We start from the raw sequence: 15551 nt of genomic DNA on the forward strand, positions 1-15551 counted from the left end.
TCAATGCTTGATACTCAGCTTCCAGAGCTTGCTGGAGGCACTTCCTTACACACACACACACACACACACACACACACACACACACACACACACCTTCCTCTAATTTCAACTGAACTGTTTCCTAAACAGCGTTAAGAAAGAGCAATCTGTTTTGCAAGCAGTGGCTGCCCAGTTTTCACACAGGAAGCTGAGCTAAACCCAAAGGGCTGGGATGTTTGGGAAAGTCCGCCAGGGAGAAGGGAGAGCAGAGAGATGTGTGCATTGGATGGGGTGCTCCCGCCCATCATGACTGTAGTCTGGAGATGTGGCAGTTCCAGGGGTGCCCTCCAAAGACCTTCCCTGGGACAGGGAGCTGAGGTATGACTGCTGGAACAATGCTTGTTTGGATCCTCCTTCCAGGGAGTCATCTTCTTCTGGTCTTCCAGGCTCTCCTAGGCCTATGAGCATCTAACACACACAGAGCCTGGCTGGGTGAGGGAGAAACAGCGCAGAGATAAGGGAGGCTGCTGGCCTTGCAGTGGCCCCAAACGTGCCCAGTTAAAAGGTTGGAATCACTGGGAAGTCATGAGCATCTCCAGCCCTGTGCACACTGGGTCCACAGCGCATGCCCTGAGGCACAGGTCGAGGGCTTAGGGAGGACTCTGCTTGAGAATTCGCCCTTCGCCTGGGTAGAGAGCCGCTGGAATCTGCTTTCTTTCTCAGGGGTATTCTTTGTTTCTTGCAGCCTACAGAAAGGCAGGACCAGCCTCCTAGCTGGTGGGAACCCCCAGTGCTCTCAGTTTCGAGGTCTGAAATCTCTGTGTGACTGCCCTGTGTTGCCTGGGTGACCAATACTCTCCTGCTTCATGACCTAAGCAGCTGCCTGGGACCTTAAGTACAAAATTCACAAGAGTATTGGGCCCTGGGGCCTGCCTGTCTCCCCAACCTAATCTAGTGCCCACTCTGCTCCTGCATTGAAATGATCTGAATGATGTCTACTAGGTCCAGTGTTTGGGGTGCACAGAATGCACAGAATGGTCACCCCAAAACATTCTAAGACAGAGAATAAAGTATAGGTCCCTCAAGGAAGTCTTTTTTGGTCTCTCCACCTCCCCCCCTCCCCCCGTTGATCCAAATGCTTTGACACTCCCTAAGAGTTTTGTGCATGTATGTAAGATGCCATTTGCTTGCCTTTTGGCTTCCTCACTGTGGGCTCCTTGAGCACAAGGCCCACACTTTGCTCCGTGGAGTGTGTTTCCTGCCCAGTGAAGCCCAACACGCAGCATATGCAAGGGCTTAATAAATGCCCATTAAATAAGTCACTGACGAGAGGTCAGAAATAACCGCGGAGGCCATTAGGCAAAGCGTCTCAGCTCGGAAGCCAGGGAACCTGACAGATTATTCTGAACTGTGCCGCACTGGTATCCTTGACAACAGCATTTCCTTGTTGGACTTTCTTCATATCATCTCTCTCTTTTTTAAAAAAAGTCTCTTCCTTCCAATCACTTAAAAAGGGCTGATGAGGGCCACAGGGAACAGGTGCTGCCCTGCGTGGCTGCTGGAAGGATGGAGTGCAGTCCTCATGAGGGGTATTTGGCAACAAATTCTAAAGCCCTAAAATTGTGCAAGCCCCAATTTTACTGCTAAGATATTCTGAAAAAATAAATTAAGACTGGGTCTTCCTCTATCTCAATCAGGCTGGCATCAGGATCCACCTGCCTCGGCATCCCCAGTGCTGGGATTAAGGACATGCAGGGCTGCCCCCATCATAAGACTTCTTGTCTAAGGAAATAACTGAAGATGTGACTAGAGATTTATCTCCAAGGAGATCCCTCCAAATACTGTCCATAACAATGAAAATGGGAAACTAATTAAGTATCTAACAAGAAAGAGTTAGTTTAATAAATCACATAAATTATTCAGACAGAATCTTCAGGCATAAAAATAAAGCAAATGATGCCCAGTATGGTGGTACACACCTTTAATCCCAGCACTCAGGAGGCAGTGGCAAACGGATCTCTATAAGTTGGAGGCTAGCCTGGTCTACATAGTGAGTTCCAGGACAGCTAGGGCTACATAGTGAGACTCTGTCTTAAAACAAACAAGCACAAAGGAAGGAGACAAAAGGGGCCAATGAGGTGGTTCAGTGGGTAGGGCTCCTGCACCAAGCCTGAGGCTACAGGTTCTGTCTTTGGGATCCATACAGTGGAAAGAGAGCAGTGACTCTCAGGTCGGACATGTGTGCACACACAATCAGAAAATAAACACAATGAAGCACATTGTAGACATGAAACAAACGCACATGTACTGACAAGGAGATGTGTCGACTCAACTGTTGAGTCCTAGAAGAAGCTGTGACGGTCTGGGTGGTAGTGTTTATCTGTGACCCTAGTAATCCAGAGGCTGAGGCAAGAAGTACTCAAGTTCAAGACCAGCCTGGGCAATATAATAAGACCCCGTGTTGAAAAAGTTATAAAGCGATATCAAATTTTTCTTAATATTCTTTCAAGAGAAAAAGTATTTCTACACAAAGGATAGTAAATTATTAAAGTATTGGTGAGTACTAGGATTATGGGAAATCTTGTTCTTTCTTATTGCTTATTTATGTGAAAAACGACAAATCTTAACAAATCAACCACAAAATCAATTGGTTATAAGTAATTTCTATTTACTTTGTTTTATTTCTGAGATGAAGTCAGGCTGGCCCCAAGTTAGCTCTCCAGCTGAGGCTAGCCTCTGACTTCTGATCCTCCTGCCTCTGCTTCCCAAGCGCTGGAATTACAGGAATTACAGCCAACACTTCCAGCTCAGTTTATTTTTATTTCTTGCTTATTCATACCCTTTAGATTCTCATTGATGAAAATATGTTACCTGTAGATTTTTAAAAAGTATACTTAACGGCTGGAGAGATGGCTCAGAGGTTAAGAGCACTGACTGCTCTTCCAGAGGTCCTGAGTTCAAGTCCCAGCAACCACATGGCAGCTCACAGCCATCTGTAATGAGATCTGGCGCCCTCCTCTGGCGTCCAGGCAGACAGAACACCGTCTACACAATAAATAAATAATTTTTTAAAAAAGTATATTCAAAAGCTTCTAAAACTCTAGACCGGATTCTCAGAAGGCCGTTTGTCCAAGCTCATCTGTGGCACCACCAGAAGAGTGACTTTCTCTCTCCTGAGCCTGGGCTCAATTTCCCCGGTGACAGGATCCCTGGACACAGTGGGAAGATACTTGGGTGCAGCCTTGTCCCTTAGCCAAGATGGGATCTGAGCATAGACAAGAGTGGATGACAGGAAGGTGACCAAACAGTCCTACCCCAGGCCTGAGAGGGTCCTGGGAGGTGGGTAGGCACCGTACTTCTCCTGATGGAGAATGGCAGTTCTACAGCTAGCCTGTCTCAAGGGGAAACCTCCTCCTTTTCTATTTCATAACCACCCTGAATCATTAACCCGAACCTTCTTAACTGACTGGTCTTGTCTAGGAGAGGCCCGGGGCTGCATCACCAACTGACCATTAACCACAACCACCTCTGCCCCCTCCAGAAGCCGACATGGGTCCCTCCCCACCAGAAGTCCAGAAGAAGGGGCTGTGGAGGAGACAGAGGAAGTTGCCTTTGCTCTGAGCCTGTAGCCCCCAGGCTCCTCCTTCCTGTGAAGCCCAACTGTCCCCAGCCAGATTTCCTGTTCCCTTGGCCCCACTGAGACTGGGTCCCAGGGTTGGAGTGGGGGTGATTCGGGGCCCCCTAAGGGGTCAGTATTGCTGCATTTCCCTATCACCTTCCCTTCCCCCTGTGGGGGATACACCACTCCCCATAACTCCTTAGCTTTTGGCTCCTGAATTTTGTCTCTTTCAAAGGAATCTGGGATACCCAGTTTAACCAGCATCTTGAGGGGCTAGCTGTCTGTGCTCTCTGGAAATACCTCTGATCCATTCTCTTGCCCATGTCCTCCATTTCATAGGCCCCTCTGTGCATCCCTGTTGGTAAAGTGAGACATGTGGGCTAACTGAAGAGAGACATCAAGGATGCAATGGGGCCTTGAAGGAGCAGGGGGTCACGACGCCTTGGTGGACTGAACCCCCAGTCAACCTTTCAGAAGCATATTCATTGACTGTTATACAAAAGTTATTTTCAGAGTGAGACGAGTTCCTCATAACAGACCCCTAATCTATGTGTTTCTTTTTCTTTTCTTTTCTTCCTTCCTTACTTCCTTTCTGTTTTGGAGACAGGGTTTTTCTGTGTAACAGCCCTAGCTGTCTAGCTGTCCTGGAACTTGCTTTGTAGACCAGGCTGGCCTCGAACTCACAGAGATCCACCTGCCTCTGCCTCCCTAGTGCTGGGATTAAAGGCCCGGGCCACCACTCCTGCGAGACTTCCTGGTCTGCCCAGAGGGACTGTGAGTAAGATCATGCAAAGGCTGTAGAGCTCCTTCAGAAAAACAGCTCACAGAAAACAATCACTATTTACCACAATGATTTCTTCCAAGCCTGAGTACATCTAAAAACAATTGCTTCGATCTGATGTTTATACCAGATAACGGTGACCCTCCTAAATGCCCGCCACACATCCCTAACCCCAGTGGGGGAGGAGAGTCTAGTCTTGGGACACATCTTGTTACTTTGCCCCGCCCCCAGCTTAGAGGACATAAAAGTCCAGTTTTAGTGAGAGGTAGTGACAGTGTGTCAGGTGAGCTGTGGAGTTGGGGTGTAGACCCCTCCATCACAGAGGCCTTCCTCATTGACCGGACCCACTGGGGCAGGGCTGGGAATGGAGAGATTGGAGGGGACTTGGGAGGCAAAGGATGGTAAGCCATTTCTCAATGCTCTTCTCTCTGTACTCACATGCTCTGGGCACTTCCTGGGCTGGGGTCTTTTGCAGAGATGAAGCTATTCTTGGCCTTGGCAGGCCTCCTGGCCCCTCTGGCCATACCTCAGACCTCCATCGGTGCCACTCCAGGTACTAGAGCCAAAAGGAGGGGAGGGTGGGTGACTGGGGGGGGGGGTCTCAGCCCAGCAGCTCCCTCTCCCCTGAGCAGGCCTCCTGTGTTCTGGAGCCTGATGAAGGGCTTCAGGACCACTCCTGACCTTGTGGTTTGTGCTCTGGGCAGCTGTGCTGGGGGTCGTGGAGGATTCCGTGATCCTGACCTGTATGGAGGAAGCCAAGCAGCTGGTGGACAAGGCCTACAAAGAGCGGCGAGAAAGGTAAGAATTCCAGGCACTGGGCAGCCCTGGGCAAACCTGCTGCAAAGCTTTTGGAGAAGGGACACACAGCGGGGACTTTGTAGAAAGGATGGGGATGGACGCACAGGTGGAGCTGCACCTGTCGATCTGTACTTGAGGTCCCCGCTGTGGGGACATCTCCAAAGCCACCCCTTCAACACGCAGTCCTGGCCACCACAGGCTGGGCTCTGTCTCCGGGCCCTTCCCTGACCCTCCCCTGTCTAAGCAGCATCAAAGAGAACCTTCGACGCGGCACTGCTAGCCCCATGGAACTCATCTCCTACTTCAAGCAGCCGGTGGCAGCAACCAGAACAGCTGTGAGGGCTGCAGACTATCTCCACGTGTCCCTAGACCTGCTGAAGAGGAAGTTGCAGCCCCAGTGGCCAGGGCCTTTCAATATCACGGGTACTGCAACGGCTCCCCTTTACGCACCACCCCCTCACCCTCTGGAAACCTCTACCTAGCATGAGCCTTTCGCTACCGCATCAGTTTCTCAACCTGTGGGTCACGACCCCTTTGAGGATCTAATGACCCCCTTTCACAGGGGTCAAGTAGCAAATTTACGGTTAGGCAGTAGCAACAAAAATAGTTTTGTGGTTGGGGGGCCACCACAACGTGAGGAACTGTATTAAAGGGTCGCAGCCGCATTAGGAACCCTGAGAATCCTCGCTCCAAGGAGTCTCAGAGGTAACCCAGAACTCCTCTACTTCCCAGCTGGCGAACCCACCCCACCCCCACCCTCTTTGGGCTCCTCAGCCCCAGGTTGTCTAGCACAGGAAACGAGGTGGGAGAGGGCTCGGGTCTAAGGTCCGGGTCACTCTTGCAGATGTGCTGACTCCTGCTCAGCTGAATCTGTTGTCCAAGTCGAGCGGCTGCGCCTATCAGGACGTGGGGGTGAGGTGCCCTGAGCAGGACAAGTATCGCACCATCACGGGAATCTGCAACAACAGGTGCGGGCCCAGGGCAGGAGTTCACGGATGTGTGACGTAGTGGGTCTAGGTCCCTCCCGCCTGTGGCGACCCCTTGGGCCAGCGCTCTGTGCTTCCCTGCAGGCGCAGCCCCACGCTGGGGGCCTCCAACCGCGCCTTTGCACGCTGGCTGCCCGCAGAGTACGAAGATGGTGTCTCCTTGCCCTTCGGCTGGACGCCCCGGGTCAAGCGCGGTGGCTTCCCGGTGCCCTTGGTGAGCGTCCAGTAGAGGGAGAAGAGCATAGCCAGGTGGGCAGGGCCCAGGCACCCACTGATGCCTGCTGTCGCTGCAGGCTCGAAAGGTGTCCAACGCCATCGTGCGCTTCCCCAACGATCAGCTGACCCGGGACCAGGATCGCTCGCTCATGTTCATGCAGTGGGGACAGTTTCTGGACCATGACGTAACCTTGACTCCGGAGCCCGCTACCCGCTCCTCCTTCTTCACTGGCATCAACTGTGAGACCAGCTGCCTGCAGCAGCCACCCTGCTTCCCGCTCAAGGTGCTTCCTTCCTGCACCCAACATGGATGCTTCACATTAGTGGCCATGCTCCTTCTGTGCCCTAGTCCCTTCCTAGCCCATTTGCTGGTCCTGATGCTGGGGTCCAGAGTCAATACTCGTCTCCCTCCGCAGAGCCAGCTGTCAATCAGAGTGTCAATCTCCCGGCCTAGTATGAGCCCTGGGTGGTGGGGTGACTGGCTCTTTGTGGGGCTGGGAGAATTCTGGGATGAGGACCTGATCTGTCTCCGTCACACTCCCAGTGTTCCCTGCCTCTCTGAGGGGCTTTTCCCTAACCCTGCTTCACATTGTGTGCTCATGTGCATGCGTGAGGGAAGTGGGGAGAATGGAAGCAGAGATTGAGAGGGAAATAAAGGGACAGGAGACTGACTGGGACATGGTGACAGCCAGGGGACAGAGAGGAAAAGGCAGAAACCAGAAAGAAGAGGATTAAGAGGCACAGTGAAGAGGGGTCAGAGGACTGGCCTTGCCTAACCCCAAGGGGGTCTCTGCGTTCCAGTTCATGTATTCATGTCACCCCTACACCTCACTATCTCTGCTGGAGGAGCCCCATTAATTCTATAGGTCCTTGAGAGGCCTCCCTGCAGGTTGGAGGGGTCAGAGTTCTCTTGACAGGAAGTAGCAACTCACGCCCTACCGGCAAAAGCCAGGCTAGCCTCTCTGTGTGCCGCAGATCCCACCTAATGACCCTCGAATCAAGAACCAAGAGGATTGCATTCCCTTCTTCCGCTCCTGCCCAGCATGCACCGGGAGCAACATCACCATTCGCAACCAGATCAACGCGCTCACTTCGTTTGTGGATGCCAGCGCAGTATATGGCAGTGAGGACCCCCTGGCCAGGAGGCTGCGCAACCTCACCAACCAGATGGGGCTGCTGGCTGTCAATACCCGCTTCCAAGACAATGGCAGGGCCCTGATGCCCTTTGACAACCTGCACGACGACCCCTGCCTCCTCACCAACCGCTCTGCTCGAATTCCTTGTTTCCTGGCAGGTCAGCCTGGGGCCTGGACTGGAGTGGGGTGGAGGTGTTCCTTGTGGGCGCCTGCCTGGATGTGAGCAGCCTGTGGGTTTGTGATGAGAGGCGCAGGCAGGTCTCACCAACTCCTTATCAGTCTAGTTGCCTTGGTAACAAGTAGGATAGAGACAGAAAGGAAAATAACAACCACAGAAACACTGCACACACACACACACACACACACACACACACACACACACACACACAAAGCCTCCACCCCATCAGCCTAAGATGAAGACACAGGCTGCAAGGAGCCTCTGTCATCTCTTTCTCTGCTTTTTCCCTCCTCTGGACTATGGAAAAGGAAAGAGCTGTCGTCCCTTGTGGACAGAGAACTAAAAAGACAAAGAGGAATGTGGTGTCCTCGCCCTGTAGAACAGGGGTCAGTGGCACACACCTTTAATCCCAGCACTCACTCAGGAGGCAGAGGCAGGAGGATATTTGTGAGTTCAAGGCCAGTATGGTCTACAGAGTGAGTTCCAGGACAGTCAAAGCTACATATAGTGAGACCCTGTCTTGAAATAAATAAATAAATGATTTTAAACGTAATCAAGTTTCTGAGGTAGCCACATGTTAGGGGCTCGGTAGTCCCATGGGCCAGTGGCTCCCCTACTGGGCAGTGGAGAAGTGACTGGTTCATCACCCCAGAAAGTTCTAGTGGATAGAGTCACAGAATATCACCTCTTGGTCATTTTGGTTTCTTAGAAAGACAGAAGATGGAGTTTCAAGTGGAGACACCAGGAAGTTTGGGGATAGGATTGTGGTTACACCCAGAAATCCACCCCGCTTCTCTGTGATTTTTAGACTGGGTTGTATAGCTAGCCTTAGCTGGTCTGGTACTTGCTTTGTAGCCCAGGCTGGCTTCAGAAGTTCCTCAATCTTCCTGTCTTTCCTCCAAGTGGGGATGTCACACATGGGCCACCACCAAGCCCAGATCAGTAGGTGTTGATGTAACACAATGGAAGCAGAGGTCTCTTCTTGTCCCTCATCTTCTCTTCTAAGGGCTCCTGATGGTCTCTGGCAGGATGGCCAAGGTCGGTGCAAAGGTGGATTTCCTAGGGGAGGGCCCCCTCTCTTTTGGGCTAGCCATGACCTCTGGTTGTTTACGGGATGGAGAAGCTGTTCTCGGGGATGCCTTTTCCTCTTAGAATTTCCTTTCTAGAGCTGGCAAGGGCTGGAGCCAGTCAGTGTCTTGCAGCAAATGCCCTGAACCTCACCCTCTGGGCCTCCCTGTTGAAGGTTTCGGGAAGGCTTGAGAAGTCAGGGACTTAGTTTCCTTGAACAGTCTCAGGTGTGGACCCCACACGGTCTGTTCCCTTCCCCCACCACAACAGGCCAGACAACCGGCTTCCAGTAAGCCTGCTACCGACAGTCATGTTCAGATAGTGGGGGCTTTCTGGGGTCCTGTTTTGAGAAGGATTCTGAGGTTGCACTCAAGTTTTGCAGAAAACATGCAAGCTGCTTTTTGGCTTTCACCAAAGAGAATAAGCTGAGTATTCCTTCTCAGGAGTGTTCATGTACTGTAGGGTGTGTGTGTGTGTGTGTGTGTGTGTGTGTGTGTAGGGGGGTGTAGCAAAGGGTAAAATGCTGAAAGGCAGAAGCCTTGGACCTTGTGCTTAAGGAGATCCTTAAGTAAGGCTGATGGCCATGGGACAGGGCTGCAGGAAGGACCACAGTGTTCCCAAGCTCTTCTGTCAGCCTGGCGCTGACCTGTGAGTCTGCTGTGTGCAGGTGGGTGGAGAGCAGGCACATGAGAGTCCTTGAAGGCCTTTACTGGGCAGGGGATGGAAGGACACAGATGTGACAAAGACTTTGCTTCTTTAAGGGGACATGCGCTCCAGTGAGATGCCTGAGCTCACCTCTGTGCACACCCTCTTCGTTCGAGAGCATAACCGCCTGGCCACACAGCTCAGGCGCCTGAACCCTCGCTGGAGTGGGGAAAGGCTCTTCCAGGAGGCCCGGAAGATTGTCGGGGCCATGGTCCAGGTAGGCTGTCCTACAGCATTCTGGCCATGTGTTCTTGGGCCAGTCACTCTCCCTCCTCAACACGGGCTTCTTTACCCATAATGCTGTAAGGCTCAAAGGAGCCAAATGGAAACACTGGCAGATGACACCTGCCTGACCAGTGTGCTTCCCTTCCCTGTCTTCCCAGGACTTCCTTCCTGAGGGCCCAGGGATGCTGCTGGCTGCTCTTTCAGGCAGCATTTCTGTATTTGTTGCTAGGGAGGGTCTTGAACCAATGCAGCACTGTTATTATTGGTTCTTTTACCCACTGGTCATCATCTTGAGTCCCCCACCCTCCGGGGAGGGACACTGTTCCTCTGTTTTCTAACATTTGATGTTCCAGTGACTCCCATTCTCCCAAGAATGTCAACAATCATCTACATTGTGAGCATGGGTGCACAGAAGTATGCACTCATGCATGCACTCATGCATGCACGCACGCACGCGCACACACACCTTCACTAGATTTTAGAGAGAGAGGTGAAGGTGTTGAACTTAGGGTTTGATTTACACTCACACTCACAAGTGGGATTCATTTCAGCCTCAGAGGCAATTCTAGCCTTGGATCTAGTATGAGACGGTCCCACAAATTCCCTTTCACTGGGGGGCTTCTCCAGGGAAAGCAGAGCAGACCTCAGCCCTGCTACAACCCTGTAGCAAGCCCTACTGTGTGCAGGCTAAGGCTGGGCACTGTGAATAGTCTCAGGAATTTCAAAAATGAGACACTACTAACTAAAGACATCAGAGAGAATACCATGACTAACAAGGCACTTTGTTTAGTCTTGTGAGAGAGACAGGGATATAATTTATTCCTTGTTTACATGTGGTTCAAAGGTCAATAGATGGCCTATGGTTGCAAAGCTCTGTTTATGTCCTTCAGCACCACTCTGTTAGGTTCAGATCAAGGGCTCTGCTCCTAGCCAGGTGGGGGTGATCCCCGAAGCCAGAGACGGCAGGGAGGAGTGAATAGACATCTCTTGAAGTCACTTTGTTTTAGATCATCACATACCGGGACTACCTGCCCTTGGTGTTGGGGCCAGCAGCCATGAGGAAGTACCTACCCAGGTACCAAGGCTACAATGACTCAGTGGACCCTCGCATCGCCAACGTCTTCACCAACGCTTTCCGCTATGGCCACACCCTCATCCAGCCCTTCATGTTTCGCCTGGACAATCGGTACCGGCCTACAGGGCCCAACCCCAGGGTCCCACTCAGCAGGGTCTTTTTTGCCACTTGGAGAGTTGTGCTGGAAGGTACGTGGAGGCTGAGAGAGGGATGGTGTGAGTTCTGCTGTGGGGATCCAGGCTGAGGAGAGATCTTTTTCCGTTCCTTCTTCGGGGAACAGCCTGGCTTTGCAGTTTCACTGACCCAGGAGGCGAGGCCTGGGATCATCACAACCTTGTGAACCCTAGGGTCAGAAAGTCACCTTGGCCCCAAGTGCTACATGTGCCTAGACCTCTTCTTTGATCCTTAGAGTGCACTGGGATCTGGTAGCAAGCTAATCCTTCCTTTCACCTTGCTCTCTTGTGCTCAGGTGGCATTGACCCCATTCTCCGAGGCCTCATGGCCACCCCTGCCAAACTGAATCGCCAGAACCAGATCGTGGTGGATGAGATCCGGGAGCGACTCTTTGAACAGGTGATGAGGATTGGGCTGGACCTGCCGGCTCTGAACATGCAGCGCAGCAGGGATCATGGTCTCCCAGGTGAGGAGCCAGCCCCAGCCCTGGACCACCTCCCCGGGAGTTCATAGCTTCCCTTCTTCTTCTTCTTCTTCTTCTTCTTCTTCTTCTTCTTCTTCTTCTTCTTCTTCTTCTTCTTCTTCTTCTTCTTCTTCTTCTTCTTCTTCTTCTTCTTGAGACAGGGTTTCTCTGTGTAGCTTTGCGCCTTTCCTGGAGCTCACTTGGTAGCCCAGGCTGGCCTTGAACTCACAGAGATCCGCCTGGCTCTGCCTCCCAAGTGCTGGGATTAAAGGTGTGCGCCACCAACGCCCGGCTCATTGTTTCCCTTCTTGCACAGGGCCCTTTCTCCAGCTCTCAGGAAGCACCTTAGCCCAGGCCCTGTCCTTTCCAGGCCCCCTCAGCCAAATTTCAGCCTCTCTTGGCTTCTTCACAAACTGGACTCTTGTATTAGCAGCTGAAAACAGTACCATTCTGTGATCTGGACATCTGTCTCCATTATCAGTTCCTTCTGACCCATTCATGGACTCGAGGGCAGGAGGGCACCACTGGCTTCTTACTGATCAGGAAACTGGGGTTTAGAGGGGTTCAGAGCTTGGCTGGGTGCTGTAGCGAGGTCAATGAGAGATCTGGAGCTTGGACCCAAGTGGACCATCCTAACTCAGAAGCCCATGCCCGTGTTGAGGAAGCACAGTGGCCACACCTCCGAGACGCACTTTCATTCTCTGGGTCAGAGAGAGAGACGCTTCGGGACGCTCGAAGGGACAAGACACTGTTCCCATGCTTGAGTCTGGCAGGATTTGTGGCACGATAGGGCTTGCCTCAGAGTGAGAGAGAAAGGAAAGACAGTGAGAGGTCTGGAGAGGCCCAGCTGTCCACTTTGGCCTGAGCCAGTCATTCATTCAGGGCTCCGTTCTGCTTATCGCCCCCGAAGTGAGCTTTTGAACGTCTCTATAGATCTCCCTGCTGTTCCCGGTCCTCTCTCTACCTGCAGGACAGGGGCCCATTCACAGCCACCTGTCCTCTGACCCAATGCAGGATACAACGCCTGGAGGCGCTTCTGTGGGCTCCCACAGCCCCGCACAGTGGGCGAGCTTGGCACGGTGCTAAAGAACCTGGACTTGGCACAGAAGCTGATGGCACAGTACGGCACCCCCAACAACATTGACATCTGGATGGGTGGTGTGTCCGAGCCCCTGGAGCCCAATGGCCGAGTCGGTCAGCTCCTTGCCTGCCTCATTGGCACTCAGTTTAGGAAGCTCCGCGATGGCGATCGGTAAGGAAACTGTGGGATGGCGGGGCGGCACACACGTGTGGGTCTGGGAAGCGTGTGCAGGCTACAGCGCTTGTGTCCAGCTCAGAGGTTAACTTACAGGAGTTGGTTCCACCATGTGGGGTCCAGTGATGGTTCTCAAGTTGTCAGCCTTGGGGGCAAGTGCCTTTACCCATTGAACCATCCTGCTGGTCCAAAAACGCCATTCTTACTATTTCCTCTGCGTTCCTCAGTGTCCCTGTGGAGCTGTCAGTCACCATGGAGAGTCACAATTTAGTCCCAGCGTCTCCCTTTCATGTCATTTCGTCATGGTCCTGACCATCTCCATGTCTAGTTCTTATCTAGCTTGCATGACACGTCTGGGAATATTATAAAGAGGTGTCCCAGTCAAGGAGAGCAAATCACAAATGCCGGCCAGGTTGCCTTCTGCCCTTTGGCTGCAGGCATGGAACAGGGTCCCCGAGACTGCTGGGCGGGAGCAAGGGACATACCCAAGTAGCCATACCCCGTCTTCTGTGCTGAGTGGGCACTGCCCAGGGCCTGGAGCTCTCTGTGCTGTAGGGCAGAATCTTCCGTGGCCCTCTCACACTTGGGATGTCCTCCCAGCTCAGGATGTTCTCATCGGGACATCTCAACCATGATGTCCATGATGCTCCCATGCAGGTTTTGGTGGGAGAACCCAGGTGTGTTCAGTGCACAGCAGAGACAAGCCCTGGCCAGCATCTCCTTCCCCCGCATCATCTGTGACAACACCGGCATCACCACTGTGTCCAAGAACAACATCTTCATGTCCAACTCATACCCACGAGATTTTGTCAACTGTACCTCCATCCCTAGGCTGAACCTGGCTCCCTGGAGGGAGGCTTAGAGCCTGGGTAAGGGCATGCCACATCGAAGGGTGTCGCTGGTGGGCCAGTGGGAACCACAGGGAACTCTTCCCTACGTGAACCCATCCTTGTGGATGTTGTAGGTGTCCGCTGAAAAATAATGACCAGATGTTCACTTGTGTGTGCCCATGTATATGCTTGTATATGCAACATCTGTAAACTAGCATTTCACATGTGTATTGTCTATGAGCATGGGCAATGTTTGGTGTGCCCATGTGTAAATCAACCACATAAGTCTGAGCTTACTGCTTATGAGAATGTTAAGAACATGGGAGGCACCCAGCAGACTGGGTCAAGTCTTAACTTTGTAGCATAGTACTGTAATTTGGGCAAACAACTGTAAATGTTAATTCTCCTTCTTTCCAATAAAAGCAGTCATCACTTGTTAGAGGGCCTGTTGCATCCTCCAGATCTCTGCTCACTGAGCACCTACTATGTGCCAGGCACATGCTAGTCATGGAAAATAGAGACAAAAAGACAAATGCCAAGTCCTCCATCATATTCTGGTTGGCAGAAACAAGGCTGTGGCCTCTGGAGGGATACAGTTAACAGCTGGCCTGTGTGCTTGTATTATGGGCCTAGGCTGGCCCAGCTCAGCCCATGGTTTCTCCTTCTTCCTTACTCTGTTCTCTTGCTATTCACAGGAGTCTGTCTGTCTGGAGAAGAACTGAGGCCATTGGCTTTTCTGTATCATTTGCTTGTAAACCTGAAGTATACACTAATAAAACACCCTGGGTGAGATCTGTTCTGTGTCCATGAAGGGGCTGCAGCCTCAATGGGAGGCTCCCTCCTGTTTGAGCCTGTGGTCTGTACCCTTGTGTTTCTAGAGTGATGGTTGGTGTTGGGAAGCCCTCTCTGGCTAGTTCATGTGTGGAGGGTAGCTGGTTCTTAGAAACCTTGAGGCCAGGCCACACTGAGCAGACCCTCATCCCTCACCTCCCTCCTCTACCACTCTGTGGACAGGAACGTGGCCACCAAGTCCTGACATTTGCTCATTGCTCTGGCACGTGTTTGCTACTTGCTCCTTCTGTGTCAGACCCTGGGAAGGGGAGGGGACAAAATGCTGTCCGTGGGATGGACAGCTGAGGTCTGGTGGGAAGGCTTTGCTGGGAGAGTGGAGGCCCCTGTGTCCCTGCAGCCTAGCACACTGAGTGGCTCAGGGATGCTCAAGGGGCCAATGCCTCCTTACTCCAGGATTCCAGTGATGAGACCTCAGTGTCCAGGGAAGGAGAGGGGTGGGTCTGGCCCAGGATCTTGTCAAGAGCTGGCCCTTAGTGGATTGGCACACTCTTCCTTCTCTTCTGCTTCTCACACGAAGGGAGGACCCCTGGGAGTTCATGATGAGAGAATGGTGAGGTAAAGCTAGGCTCTCGCTGTGGGGAGCAGCAGGTCACGGACTTCTCCCCTTTACCTCACTGAGGAGGAGAGGGATGCTCACAGAGGGGGAGCCTCGTCCAATGCTGATTTGGGATGGGTTGCATAACAGGGCTCTGATCAAGCTCTTCCCAAAGAAATCGCCATAGGATGGGAAATGAATCTCTGATTGGTCTTTATCTGCATGGTATTTTTTCCCTCTGTATTGCTGATCTTGAACCCAGGGCCTTGTGTATGCTAGGCAAACACTCTACCACTGAGTTACATCTCTAGCGCTGTTTAACTTTGAAACAAGGTCTTGCCAAGCTGTCCAGGCTGACCTTGAGCTTGCTCTGTAGCACCGGTCAATCTTGAACTTATGATTCTCCTGTACCATCAGACCTGGCAAGGGTAGATATAATTAGTCAAATAATTAACGGAACAATGGATTTATTAACTAATTAATTTCTGTAGTGCTATGGTTGAGCTAGGGCCTTGTACTTTGGAGGGTCTTTTCATGTTATTATTTATTCATTTATTTATTTTTGGTTTTTTGTTTATTACTTATATGGGTGTTTTGCCTGCCCAATGCCTGGATGCCACATGCATGCAGTACTCACAGAGGCCAGAAGAGGGCAGAGGATCCTCTGGGACTGGAG

The 15551-nt window shown here is 51.9% G+C and overlaps 1 protein-coding gene across 1 annotated transcript; it reads left to right on the forward strand.

The window, feature by feature from the left end:
• The first annotated feature begins 4774 nt into the window (after nucleotides 1-4774).
• On the forward strand, nucleotides 4775-13629 carry Mpo (myeloperoxidase). The gene is made up of 12 exons (XM_076577646.1): nucleotides 4775-4932; nucleotides 5084-5177; nucleotides 5425-5600; nucleotides 6022-6145; nucleotides 6248-6377; nucleotides 6457-6663; nucleotides 7355-7673; nucleotides 9523-9683; nucleotides 10699-10954; nucleotides 11236-11406; nucleotides 12418-12655; nucleotides 13316-13629. The coding sequence occupies exons 1-12, from the start codon at nucleotides 4818-4820 to the stop codon at nucleotides 13518-13520; spliced, it is 2196 nt and encodes a 731-aa protein (XP_076433761.1). The 5' UTR covers nucleotides 4775-4817; the 3' UTR covers nucleotides 13521-13629.
• Nucleotides 13630-15551: the final 1922 nt, after the last annotated feature.

The sequence above is a fragment of the Peromyscus maniculatus genome, chromosome 8, assembly GCF_049852395.1.
Source record: "Peromyscus maniculatus bairdii isolate BWxNUB_F1_BW_parent chromosome 8, HU_Pman_BW_mat_3.1, whole genome shotgun sequence".
NCBI classification, from domain to species: Eukaryota; Metazoa; Chordata; class Mammalia; order Rodentia; family Cricetidae; genus Peromyscus; species Peromyscus maniculatus.

Excerpts from the sequence above, each read along its gene's own strand:
- Mpo (XM_076577646.1), top strand. The coding sequence starts at position 4,818 with ATGCTCTGGGCACTTCCTGGGCTGGGGTCTTTTGCAGAGATGAAGCTA. Across the intron at positions 6,378-6,456 it reads GTGGCTTCCCGGTGCCCTTG|GCTCGAAAGGTGTCCAACGC; the intron begins GTGAGCGTCCAG and ends CTGTCGCTGCAG. Across the intron at positions 6,664-7,354 it reads CACCCTGCTTCCCGCTCAAG|ATCCCACCTAATGACCCTCG; the intron begins GTGCTTCCTTCC and ends TGTGTGCCGCAG.